At 43.5% G+C, this 14,159-nt stretch overlaps 1 protein-coding gene across 3 annotated transcripts in view; it reads left to right on the top strand.

The window, feature by feature from the left end:
• The window catches only part of LOC117356895 (vacuolar protein 8-like), a 118,432-nt gene that overhangs the window by 49,594 nt on the left and 54,679 nt on the right, over nucleotides 1–14,159 (top strand). For all 3 annotated transcript variants that reach the window (XM_033936784.1, XM_033936783.1, XM_033936785.1), the window contains exons 6-8: nucleotides 1,120–1,242; nucleotides 3,214–3,296; nucleotides 8,641–8,766. In XM_033936784.1, the coding sequence (XP_033792675.1) occupies nucleotides 1,120–1,242; nucleotides 3,214–3,296; nucleotides 8,641–8,766 (332 nt within the window). The remainder of the gene's footprint in view (nucleotides 1–1,119; nucleotides 1,243–3,213; nucleotides 3,297–8,640; nucleotides 8,767–14,159) is intronic.

Here is a 14,159-nt window from a genome sequence, read left to right as displayed (position 1 = left end):
TCCTCTCAACTCCGTAGTCTCCTGGCATCTGTCCTCTGACCTCTGAACTCTGTCCCTCTTCAGAGTACCTTACAGGTGTCCCCAGTGCTAGCAGCAATTCATTTTTGTTGCCATGCCCTGCTCTCGTTGACATCACTTCCTGTTTCCTGTCTGGTAGGATGCAGCAGAGAGAAGCCTGGGGCACTGGCACTGGCATCAAAAATTAATCACTGCTGGTGCTATGGACTCCTGTAACATACTCTGGGAAGGCATGGGCTTTAGAGATCAGAGGGCAGATGCCAGGATGCTGTGGAGGAGAGCTGCAGGATGAGGGGTAGGTGTAAAAAACCTGTAATTTTTCTTCACAGCTCAGAGGATGTGGTAAAATAACATGTCTTGACCAGTGGCATAGCCAGACATACAATTTTGGATGGTCCAGAGCTCCCACCTACCCAGTGACCCCCAACTCAAATGATAAATACCTGAGCTGGTGGGGATACCCAGGTTTCACCAGCTGATGAGGTGCTTCTCTGATGGCCAGAACATTTCCCTATACTCTGTAGTTCAGTTGGTCAAAGTCATTCAAGCCCTCCTCCGCATGCTTAGCAGAGACCAGGAATTACCCAAATAGTTTACCATACCCTAACACAACAAGTGGCCAGTGCATTTTATGTCATCTAGAGGGTGAAACCTAAGCTAAAACGTTCAGGGAAAGGCTAAGGAACTAGAAAGATAACAATTGGATCCATTTTTAACATAACAAAAATTTATTTATGAATTGCAGTACCTTTTAGTACAAAGCAATATACAAAAATAAAAAACTGACCATTATCAGCAAAAATTACATAATATTCAAATGATAAAAACTGAGTGCACAATTAATTTCAAAAGTGGTTTTATTTTCTGTTTAGCAATTGAATTATGTCAGCTTTGAGAATCTATATCTGCTGGCATTATTTTGCACCATACCAGATGAAATGCATTCCTTTCTAGTTCTCTGGTGTTGCACTGCATGCAGAGTCCGATATCTCAGCTAAAACAGATTCTCAAGCAGCCAAAGTTCTTTTCAGGCACACATTAGAGCACGCAGAAAACTCCAGTGCGCTATAATTAACCTTGTATTTCATTCTCTTTATACAGAGTCCAATCGAGAGGCTATAGGCTCTGCAGGAGGAGTCATACCTTTAATGGCTCTTGCGAAATCCTATGATCCCAGAGTTCAACAAAATGCTGTTGGAGCTCTCTTAAATCTCACACGATCAGGTACCTTTCTGTGGCTGGATCAGCACTATATTGAGTCCTAAACAAAAATATATTTGAGGGTCCCCCTCCACCCCACCTTTATTTACTACTACCACTATTAATTATTTTTATAGCGCTACTAAGCATACGCAGCTCCGTACACATTATGTGCAGGTACTATCTCTGTCCTTAGCGGGCTCACAATCTAAGTTTTTGTACCTGGGGCACTGGAGCGCCATCTCTTCAGAAATAGCAGAGAAAAATGCACAGCTGTGGGGATGATAGCAGAAATAAAGGGCTCCTTTTACTAAGGTTTTCTAGCGTTTTTAGTGCACGCAGGATATTACTGCGCGCTACGTGGCTTGAACTGACGCCAGCTCAATGCTAGCATTAAGGTCTATCACGTGCGGCAATTCAGCACGCGTTAATGCCCTAACGCACCCTAGTAAAAGGAGCCCAAAGAGTGAGTGAGCATGGGGACTGTGCAAGCACATGCTTTGAATGGACAAGCGTATTGGGTTGAGCTGGAGAGCAGCCAAGTTACCCGGTTTAAAAGGGAGATTCAGTCCTGGATTTTTGCAGCCCTATACTGATATATTATGAGACCTGAAGTGTTGATGGTATCAAGGACTACAACTATAACACTGAATTAGGATATATGTTCAAAAACAGGACTGACCAAAAAGTCTGTCGCCTGGAGCTGGGTAACTGGGCAGGTCTGCAACAGTGAGTGAGAATCAGTGAATCTGGGCAAGTCATTTTCACTCTCCATTGCCTCTGATACAAACCAAGGATTTCAAGGGTGGACTGCTCAAAAGAGTGAGATTTTTAAGGGCAATGCATACAAGATATAAATTCACAAAATTTTACAAATAGAAAAATCAAAATAAAATATTTAGGGGTTTTTTTTTAAATGCTTCTGAAAGGATATAAGCAGAGTGGACACAGTATTAGGCCAGTGTTCAAGGAATTTGTCCAAGTAATTTAATAGTTTACAAGGTATATTCCTTGGGCTGAAAACTTCCATCCACTTAGTATATGGCACAGATACCAATGAATCTCTCCATTCTAGCCCAGATTTTCAAAGGGAATTAGAGCAGCCTAGTGGTTAATGGAGCAGTCGCCTCCTCTCCACACACCCCCTCTTTGCGCCCCCCAACCCAAGTCACACTCGCTCTCTCCCTTCTCCTTCTCCCTCTTCCCCCCCCACCCAGATCTCTTTAAGTCTTCACCAGCATGATCAGCTTCTCCGGCCTGCTACTTGCCCCAGCGTTGGCTTTCCCTCTGATGTCATTTCCTGATCCCACAACCAGGAAGTGATTTCAGAGGGGAGCTAGGCCGGCAGAAGCAGCAGGTTGGAGAAGTTGCTTGCGCTGGTGAGGATTTAAAGAAGTATGGGGGAAGGGAGGGTGCAAGCATGGGGGGGAGAGTGGTGGAGAGGTGCCATCACCCCCACCAAGATGGCGCCCGAGGCGGTCCGCTTCCCCCCTCCCTTACTATGCCACTGATTCTAGCCTCCTGAAACCTGAGCACATCTGACATGGTCCCCCTAAACTTTTGGTCCAAGGCACATGCATAGTTTGCCTGAATGGGCTGTGGGCAGGATACTTGTAACATGGGGGGGGGGCAGAGTTGGGATAAACAGATATATTTTATTAAAATATATATGCAAACAATTACACCTTCTTTGGAGCAGGTGTAAATTTGTGAGAGAGATTTTATGTACTTTTAGAGATAGCTCTGAGTGCCTATGTTGCCTTTATAAAGTAGACCTTTTTTGGACTTACCATATAGGTTCCCTGTTATAAAATTAATCCCTTAAAGCCTTTTTTTACCCCATTGCAGGGGGAAGAAGAGCCCCCCTTATCATATAAGGTCTAACAGTTTCTGTTTAATAGTTTTTGGTAGTTGGCATGCACCAGAAAGCGATGAAGTTGCTTAAATGTTATGTTCTTGTCATAGTCTGTTTAACCTCCTCATCTTTTCTTGCAGAGAGGATCCAGCATGTTCTATGCAGAGAAGGTGCCCTGCCAGTTCTCACCCTGCTGCTACAGTCTCCTGATTCCGAAGTGCAGGTAGTAACTAATAAAACAAATATCTGTTTATTGCTCTCAGCTAAAATTCCATGGACACAATCTATAATTCTCTTGCCTGCATGCATAGGGAGAAAATATTAGAAATTAATATGTTGAAGGCAAACATTGGGAGTGATCTCTGCAGCATTGTCAGTAAGAGAAAAAAAAGTAGAAACATATGGGGATTTCTAGCTGACTGCTTTCTGTGTGGCTTTGAGGTAGCTAAAGGTGAAAGGCACACAGCAGGAGAGTAAACACTGTCTCAGGCTTGTTACATCTCTCTGGCTGTGAGACACAGCACATTTCATATCACTGCAGGGTGCAAATATATACACACCAGCACCTGCTATGTACAATACAGAGCTGGTCACCATCTGGAACAGCTGGCTAATCAGCTGCTTCTTAATCCTTACTTTCTATTTTTAGCCCAGCAGACCAGAACTGTGAGCCTTTATTCACAATCACTCAGGGTGTTTCCCCCCCCCCCCTATATGACTACGCCCTTCCCATTGCAGCACAGTTATTGCAAAACAAACTTTGGCGAGGGGCTTCACATTAGTGTGAATACCAAGTCTGGCCGCAAGGTATGACTCTGGCGATGGTTGATATCGCCTTCTACTTGAGGGCTGTGAACTCCACCTCTACAATATTCCCAGCCCTTCCTGCCTTCAGAAGACCTGAGCTGGGAGTCAAATCCTCTACAGTGCAGCGCACAACGTTGCCAGCATTGTCTGGACCAGCTTTCTCAGACATCTGTCAGAAGAATTAGAAACGTTAAAAAAATGAAGGAATCCTCTTAATAAAGGGCACTAGAATCTGGGATTAGTGTGTTTTAACACGGAACTTTCCCACATGCTAAGCCCAGATTCAGTGTGACAATATTTAGGTGGTTGTTTTTTTTACTTTTTTATAGTTCCTGTACTAATATTTCCATTAACACATGAGACTTGCAAAGAAATAATGAAAGAGCACTTACGGGGGAATTCTATAAACGGTGCCTTAACTTAGGCGTCCTACCAGCACCTAAGTTAAGAGGGAAACACCGTTTAAAACAGTACTTAAGTGACATTAGACACGATTCACGTCAAAGGTAGGTGCTGGAAATGTAGGCCTTGAAAACCCTGGCCTACACTTCCGGCGCCTACCTTTGCCAGAGGTATGATTCTCTAAATAGCAACATGGATACTTCCCTAAGGAAGTCCCTGATTGGCTGAGGCGCCTCAGCCAATCAGTGCCTTAGGCCTCTCCCAGTGCATCAAATGATGCGCCGGGGCGGGGCCTAAGGCCGCTATTGGGGTGGCGGCTGGCCGGCGAGCAGGAGGAGGAGGACTTTCCTCCTTCTCCCGAAGATTTTCATGGCGTAGGAGCAGGAGGAGGGTCCGGGCACCCCTCCTGCTCCAGAAGATGGGAACTACCTCGAAGAAGCAGGAGGGTCCGGGCACCCATCCTGCCCAAGAAGATGGGAACCTGCCTCGAAGGAGCAGGAGAGACCGGGCACCCCTCCTGCTCCCAACAATTGTAAAGGTACCGGAGTGGGTGGGCTGAACAGGGGTGGTGCGGAGGGTTGGGAGGCCTAGGAGCAGGAGGGACCGAGCACCCCTCCTGTTCCCAACTTTGGTGTTGGGGCTGGGCCATGTCAGGTCAGGCCCGGCCCGGCCAGGGGGGTTAGTCAGCCTATGGAGCAGGAGGGACCGGGCACTCCTCATGCTCCCAATGTTTTTAAAAGTACGGGGGGAGGGAGGGGGGGTGGGTCTGGCCGGCCATGGGTGGACCAGTCGGGTGTGGTGGCTCTCCTGTCCCCCCTTCCAGGCAATCTTGCCGCCCATACTCTCCTGCTCTCTGCTGCCTTCCGTGCAGTGCGAGCCCACAGGTTTAAAGCGGGGCTGCACTGCGGGATGCAGCACCGCTTTAAACCCGCGGGCTCGCACTACAGGGAAGGCGACAGAGAATAAGAGCTCAGGGCAGAAAGCAGGGCTGGAAGATCGGGGCGAGCAGGCAGGAGACACATGGCAGAGCAGGGCTTCTATGGAGCTGGAGAGTCAAAAAGACGTTTTCGACTGGTCTCCAGCAGTCGCTTCTTGGGTTGAGCGGCCAGCCCAGTCGGATCCAAAATTTTGTGTAGAGAATTGGATCGCTGTCCAATTTGCATGCTTTTCACCTCATTTGCATGCAAGGATTCGAAGCGGATCGCAGGAGAGGTAAGTGAATCAGGCCGGATTTAATTTTGATAGTAAAGTGGTCGCAAACCGATCGGTACACGATCGGTTTGCTTAGTGAATCTAGCCCTTTGAGTCCATTAGAGTCTTTTGTTAAGCAAATTAATGATTCGTAATTCATTAGATTAAGTCTTATTTGCACACACATCCAGGAAGGGAGGGTGGGAAGGGGGGGGGAAGGGATAGGTAAATTGTTTCAGCAATTTGCAAGTATGTAAGTGCTGTTTATTGAATTTTGTGAATGTATACTGTTTGCACTTTTTATATGCTTGTAAAATCAATAAAGATTTATTTTAAAAAAACAACAACTTTCAATTAGTGCCAATTAGCATCAATTCTGAGATGTTAATTGCCAGTTATCAGCACCGATGAAGCCAATTAATTGAGTCATCCATGCAGATTAAGATTCTGATTTGCATGCATAAGTTAAGGTGTCATATTGTCACCCACCAACCATGCCAGACAACCCTGTTTCCCTGAAACGAGTCCTGAGATCCCAGAGAAGGGCTGTAAAGCCAAACACACCTAGGAAATCCCACTATCCTTACAGGCATGAAGACCTTTCTCCCTTTAGCTTTCATAGGCACATAAGGGGGGAGGGGAAGACATTGAACCATGAAAAGAAATATCCTATTGCAAACAGAAGCCTTATACCCAGTGGCCAGAGAGGGAGCCCTAAAGCACAGTAGGTGTTCCCTCAACCTGGAAGTATAGGGTAGGGCAGTGTTTCTCAACCTTTTCAAGCCAAGTACCCCCTAAGCCTAACAAATACCAACCGAATACCCCCAGCCAAACTCCGCCCCAGACCCACCCAAACTCCACCCCTGACTCTACCCCCATAATAATAATACTAATTGTAATGCAATTTCTTCCATCCACACAATATAATCTTATTAATACATAATGGTAACCACAAAATTAAAAAAACACAAAGCACACTGTACGCAGAGAAAATGTTAATTATTATTTATATTCGGGGGTTATTCAAAGATGTCAAGGCAGATGACATTAAAATATGCAATGTCACCTCAGTAACAACTATAGAAAAATAGACAAATATAGAGTAAAATATAGACAGCAGATATAATTTCTCAAAACTCACACATTTTGATCACTAAATTGAAAATAAAATCATTTTTCCTACCTTTGTTGTCTGGTGATTTCATGAGTCTCTGGTTACACTTCCTTCTGACTGTACATCCGATATTTCTTTCTTTCTGCCTCCTGCATGCTTCCTCTTCTCCAGACCTCATTCCATCCCTCCATGAGCCCACCTTTTCTTTCTCTCTCATCCCCAGATCATTTTTCACCATGGCCCACCAGCCCTCCCTGCCCATTTCTCCTTCTATCACTCCTCTCCAACACTATACCACATCTCTCCTTCCATCACTATGCCCAACATTCCTCCCCCTTGCATCCCCTTCAATCTATCCCTCTGTTCTCTCTCCACTACCATATCCAACATTTTTCCCTCTCATCCTTCTATTCCCTATGCATCTCTACCTCACTCCTCTCTATGCACAATTTTCCTCTTCCTTTTTCCCCATGTGCACCATCTCTTTCCCTCTCATTCACACACTCAAACCCAACAATTGTCCCTTTCTATTCCCTCCCTCCCTCCTTCCTATATCCCAAGTTAGTGTCCCCTTCCGCCCTCCCTCCCACCTTCCTATGTTCTGAGTTTCTGCCCCCTCCCCCTCATTGCCTTCCAGCATTTGTCCTGCCTGCCTCCTTCCCTGCCATTCTGAAGCCTGCCTCCCTCCTTCCCTTCCCTCGCTGCCGCACCGAAGCCTGCCTGCCTCCCTCCTTGCCGTGCTGAAGCCTGACTACCCCCTGCTGATTCCTCCTTCCCTCCAGTCTGCCACCACTCGCCATAACTCCAGGAAGGAAAGGGCCATGCGCGTGCAGCGATTGCACGCCGTTGGCCCACAATCCTTCTCCCAACGTCAATTCTAACGTTGGAGAGAAGGTCCAGGCCAGCCAAGCAGCGATTGATGCATGCGTCTTGCCCTTCCCTTCCCTGATTGATGCATGCGTCTTGCCCTTCCCTTCCCTGAGCAGACAGGGATCAGCCTGCATACACCCAACAGGCGATCCGCGTACCCCCTAGGGTACGCGTACTGCAGGTTGAGAAACCCTGGGGTAGGGTACAAACACACTAACAAATAGGCAGATTTGTTAGAGAGCAGGGGGGAGAAGCAATCAGAGTTCAAGGTAGAGAAGGGCACGGTGACTATTTCCCGCGTCTAGCCATGGGTAACCCACAGGGACAGGGGGAGAAATTGACTGGTTGCCGCAGGTATGGGGACAAGACCATTCACTGTCCCATAGAGCGGTGAATGACCTTGTCCCCACAGTAAAGGATCTGCCACAATTTGCCTCCCTTCCCACTCCTCCCGGTCATCAGTCCCCCTCATGATCGCAGCAGCAGTCCCCCTTGCAAGTCCAACAGCCCCCTCCCTCTCTCCCTCTCACAGATCCAACAACCCTCGCACCCTGAACACCGTCAGTAACCCCCCCCTCCAAACAAACACAATAAACCTGTGACTCTCTCGGGGCGGCCTACCAGCCGGTTGGAAGCTTCCTGCACACAGTGCTGCTTCAGGAACCTTCTTGCTGTTGAGTTCCTCTTTCCAATGTAACTTCTGGAGAAACTAGAAGTTACATTGGAAGGAGGGACTCGGCAGCAAGAAGGTTCCCAGAGCAGCGCTGCATGTAGGAAGTTTTCAACTGGCTGGTAGGCTACCCTGGGAGCACAAAGGGGCCAACCCTGAAGAGTCACAGGTTTTTGGGTTTTTGTTGTTTTTTTTGGGGGGGAGGCGGTTGCTACCAGCGTTCAGGGAGAAAGGTGCGCTAGCTGCGATTCTGTAAACAGCACCTAAGTGAGAGATACATGGCCAGCTGATTTAGACACTGTTTATAGAATCAGCTCCTAAATGCATAATTTAGGTCTGCCAAACAAAAAAACCTAAACTAAATGGATAGTGTTAGCGCAATTAGTAGTCAATGTGTGCAGCACCTGTACAGAGAGCAGTACCAGATTGCACTTTAACTCAATGGCAGTAAGGGTTGAAAATGCAGTACAGTATTTTCATTCATTGCAAATTGATTTTTTTTTTCTTTTGCAGCATTACAGTTGTGCTGCTCTAAGCAAAATAGCTGCAAACCCAGAGCACCATGAAGCCATGCTGCAAATTGGGGACCGATTCCTTCTAAGGATGCTGCTCTCTCTTCTCTCCTCATCTGTGGACAAGGTAGAGTAAAATTATAAACCGCATTTTAATGATAGGAGGGGGAAGTTGATGTGGTAGAGCACAGGTGGCCAACTCCAGGTCAAGTTTCAAGTTTATTAAATTTTGATTTTACGCAATATCAAATATTTCAATGCGTATTACAAAATTGAAATGTACAATAAAAAAAAACTGGGGTGACAAATACAAATACAAATAAGACAAAATTATACAAACTAATCATTATGTATTATTAATACAAACTGAAACAAGTGTGTAAAGAAAAAATGGAATTACAATTTAAAAAAAAAAAAAAAAAATTTTAACAATTAAGGTTTATACATAAGGGTAGGGTAGGTGAGAAAAGTGATGAAGGACTGCAGACAGGTCTGTTTATCAGGGAAAACAAAATATGCAAATACCTTTCTTAGACACACAGAGGTTGATTTCCAGGACAGTCACCATGACTATCGGCCTCTTTTACAATGCCGCACTGCGCTAACGGCTCCAAAGCCCATAGAGATTTAAAGGGCTTCGGGGCTGTTGCTGTGCGGCTTTGTAAAAGAGGCCGTATGTTTCCATATATCTGATTTGTCTTTAGGAATGAAATTGTAAATTAATAATAAAATGGACTAGAAAACTTAGCTAATTTTAAGTATTATTGCAACAAGCCAAGAAAACCAGTTAGGGAGTGGTGAAGCAGGGAAATACTGCAGCCATTATCCAAGTAAACACAGTTTTAGAGAATGACACAGGGACAAATATTTCCCCGTCCCCACGAGAACTCATTTTTCTGTCCTCACGAGTTCTTTTCCTGTCTCTGCCCCATTCCTGCAAGCTCCATCCTCATTGGCACAAGCCTTAAATACTTTAAAATCATAAATGTTTGAGGCTTGTGTGGTTAAGGCAGAGCTTATAGGAATGGGGCAGGGACAGCAACAAAACTCACGGGGACGGGGAAATTGAGTTCCTGCAGGGATGGAGACAAATTTGTCCCCGTGTCATTCTCTACACAGTTTAAATAATGTACCTAGCCTGTGGAACAAGTTACCATCACGATAATGTCACAAAGAATGCTATAAGACATATTTAAAAGCATGATTATATAGAAATAAATTCTTGTGAAGGGGTCTTGACAAAACAGATTAAGATTCTGATGGGAAATTGATACTGTGGTTATGGGAAATTTGGTGGCAGATAAATATTGATTCTGTAAACTTTTGATTATAATTCGCTTTGGGCTATTTGATGAGGCAAAAAAAATCAGGCATTGTAGTACTATAATTTATCAGGGATTCTGTTGCTGTCAGAATTTAGATAACAATTGCAAAAGGTTTGCTTTAGGATTATAGGCATACCATCTGTACATAGCAGGGTTTTGCAAACCTTCAAAAGTAAAGAGATTTATGACCTATCTGGTGGCCCCATGATTCATTATGTAATAACTGATTTTAATATTCCTTCCATTTGATAATTTACATCCCATAAATCTGTGTATCTCCTTCTCTATCCTTCAAGCCTAAGGTAACAATAGGGATTTCTTAAGAAAAAAGACTTGTGGCATTTTAGAAAATGAAAATAAGAAATAGCCTACTCTATAAGAGAGGGGTCATAGCATGTAAACTGGAAGGAAAAGACCTACTCTCAATTCTGGGAACTATCTTGATCCTGCGGGCTTTCAAAATTTGCACTGCTTGATTAATATTGGTTAGATACACCAAGAATCTCTAAAGATTTAATAAATAGCTGGGGATCAAGTTTCAAGTTTATTTAATTTCTTTGATTAATTCACATAATCCAAATCCAATGCGATTTACATAAATTCAAAATTAAATAAAATAATAAAAACCGACAAACATAACATTCACTGCTAATACAGTAATACATGTAAGGAGGGAGGCAGTTGACAGCAATTGGCATAAATACAATTCTAAAAAAATAAAAGTGAAAATAAAACAAGGGGAAGGACCAAAGACACAGAAGGTTGGGGAACAGGTACCCGCTTAATTCTATTAGATCGTCTTCCTAGAACTATTATAGGTTAGAACAAATCTATTGGAAAGCGTCCTTGAATAGCCAGCTCTTTAGGAGACTTTTAAACTTGCTCAGTGATTTTTCTATTCTTATATTAAGTGGGAGTGAATTCCAGATTTGCGGGGCTGTGGCAGAAAAGATCGTATCTCTCCTAGAATATATACATTTTAAGGAAGGCTATCAGTTCATGGGAACTTATTGGCAGAAAGTCAAAAATTCGCCAGGGCATATCAGGCATAAAGCACCCTAGAGAGCATGCAAGGTTGCCATTAACATCATTTAAAGCCATCCTCTAGCTAAAAAAACAATTAATGTGTTAAAAATTCTAATGAATATAAATTCCGATGTGCAAAGATTGAAGATAATAATAATAAAGTGCCCAAAGTGTCAAGTGCAAAGTCACATCATTCCTGAATTTCAAAAAGCACACAAAGTGCAAAATCACTGATTGATGAGCTTTGAGAAAGCAAGAAATCACATTTGTCCAGTAAATTTAAACTGCCATCTACAAGGACAACATCCATCTAGTAAGAGGATCTGTTGTCTGGGAGTGCCAACTGATTGTCCTACAGAGCCCCGTTTCGTTTCCTTCTTCAGGGGAAAACTCAGGGACGTCTCCCACTGAAAATGAAATCAAGCACTGCTCCTCTCTTTATTCGAAAACACAAGTCCCACCAAGGATCCTAGTTTCGGCATCAAAGTGATGCCTTCCTCAGGGGACATAACTAAACATTAATAAAAAAGTAAAACATCAAACAAATATAAAATCAATAAAAACAGGAAATGCAATCTAAAACGCAAGATGTATGAAAGATACATTAAAACGCAATAACATCCAAATGAATGTACTAATAAACAAAGCATAAAAATGTATGTCAATGGCTAATATACTGAAAATAAGCAAAAGACATCAGAAGTAAAAATGCATATAAATAGAGCATATATGCGCACATCAATGGCTAAGATGCTGGAAAAAAATACTGAAAATAGAAGAAAGGTAAGCTGAAATGCATATGGTCAAACCATAACAAAATAATATTTCAATAAGGCTTCAAATAGTAAACAAATAGTAAGCAGAAATAGACAAAGCATATTGCAAAACAGATACAAGAAAAAAGATAACATGTGTGCTGAAATATCAACAATGTATATCAATAAAAAAGAGAGAACACAGAACACGAGGCAATGAAACAGTGGAAGTACAGAGCTAAAAAAAAAAACCATGCCGAAATAAATGAATGAATGGGCCGACACCCGGTGACGTGTAGGAAAATAAAGCATGCAAAACGACCAGAGGGTTGAAAGAGCAAATAACATAAACACAGACTTGCCTAAAGAATTAAAGAAATGTAACACTGCAACATGGTCATGCCCGAGGGAGCTGATAAAACACAGACATAGACATACGTGGCAAGTCAGAAGCCATGGGCAGGAAAAAGCAGGGAAGTTAAATTGGAAATAATGAGGGTGAAGCACTTAAAAAAGCAGCAGGTACAAAAAACTACAAGGTGTGTATTACAAAGGAAAAAGACCACAAAAAAAACACATGGGACAGAAACAGAATGTCCAGCCGTGAAAAACCACTATAGAAAGGGTGTACCCCAAGGATCACCTTTATCTCCCACACTCTTCAACCTCTACATTGCATCCCTCGGCACCTGCCTAGACAAAATAGGCTTAACCTCCTATAGCTATGCAGACGACATCACCATTCTCCTTCCTTTTGATCAACCAGCGCCCTTCATGACAGACACACTACACAGAACACTAGAAACAGTAGCAACATGGAGGAAAGAGCACAAATTGAAATTGAATCCTGACAAAACAAAATTCATCCTCCTCAAAAGCAACAAAACCCCAACCATAACAAACCTAGTAATAAACTCAATCACATACCTCATTCAACCCACTCTAAAACTTCTGGGAATGCTGATGGACAGGCTGTACCATGCAGACACAAATCAACAAAACAATACAGAAATCATTCGCAGTCATGAGAAACCTAAGGCAAGTTTGAAAATTATTCGACAGAAAACAATTCCAGCTCGTGGTACAGTCCCTAGTCCTGGGTCTTCTAGACTACTGCAACATCCTTTATCTCCCCTGCCCCACAGCCATGATAAAACAACTACAAACAGTACAAAACACAGCTCTGAGACTTATCTACTCACTGAGGAAACACGACCACATCACAGCGGCTTACCTCGATTCATACTGGCTCCCAATACAAGCAAGAATACTATACAAATTCTACTGTCTACTATTTAAGATCATAAACGGAGACCGCCCAGCCTACCTGAACAACCAATTAATCCAAACAACACAACCAGACATTGGAGAACCCACACTCCATTCATGCACCCTCCAATCAGAAACGTCAAACGAAAAAAAAATGTACAATGGCCTCCTGGCCACTCAAGCAGCAAAACTAGACTACCAATTCTCCAATTTACTGATCACGACCCCAGACTACAGAACCTTCAGAAAAGAAATAAAAACCCAGCTATTAAAGAAATCCTTAAAGACAAACTAACACAACAAAAATCATCTCAACCCGATCCACTCCATAATACCACAAGAAATGTCCAGATAACTTCTTATGTATTCCTAAATGTCCAAATAACTCCTTATGTAACCCGCCTTGAACTGCAAGGTAATGGCAGAATAGAAATCACTAATGTAATATAATGTAGACGGTGGTCTGCATCAATTGTAAAAACCCGAAGAAAGGCAAGAAAAAACTGAGGAACTCACCTCAGGAACTAACACAGCAAACTGAAGAAAACTCTCCATGAGATTAGAAGATCGCCTTCTCTCATCAGGGCCTTCCATGTGCTGTGTTACTGATGACATCATCAGTGATGCGGCAGAGGGAATTCCCCAACGAGAGAAGGTGGTCATCTAATCTCATGGAGAGGTTTCTTCAGAGTTTGTCGCGTTAGTTCCCGAGGTGGGTTCCTCTGTTTTTTCCTGTCTTTCTTCAGGTTTTTACAATTCATGCAGACCGCCGTCTATCAGTCTTTCCCTTTCTTTAGTGGTTTTTCACAGCTGTTTAGAGTGCTGCCAGCTAAACTTAAATGGGCCGGATATGGCCCGCGGGCCTTTGTTTGCCCATGTCTGGTGTAGACACTCACACCTTGGCCTCACACTCATGGTGATTTTGTAAAAAGCACAAAAAAAAGAAACAAAAAAAATACCTTGTACGTTGTTCTACTAATCGTCTTCTATAATCTCATTGGGTCTCCAAGGGGCTCCCAAGGGGCAGGGCATGCCCCTCAGGCCATGCCCAGCAGCCGCATTCTGCTATGGTATTGAGTCTTTGTAGGATCAAACAAGGCACCTGATGAAGATGTTAGAAGTGGGCCCCGGATGTTGCCTGAAGA

The sequence above is a fragment of the Geotrypetes seraphini genome, chromosome 3, assembly GCF_902459505.1.
Source record: "Geotrypetes seraphini chromosome 3, aGeoSer1.1, whole genome shotgun sequence".
Lineage (NCBI taxonomy): Eukaryota > Metazoa > Chordata > Amphibia > Gymnophiona > Dermophiidae > Geotrypetes > Geotrypetes seraphini.
The sequence above is the reverse complement of the archived record's forward strand: the minus strand, read 5'-3'. Positions and strand labels throughout refer to the sequence as shown.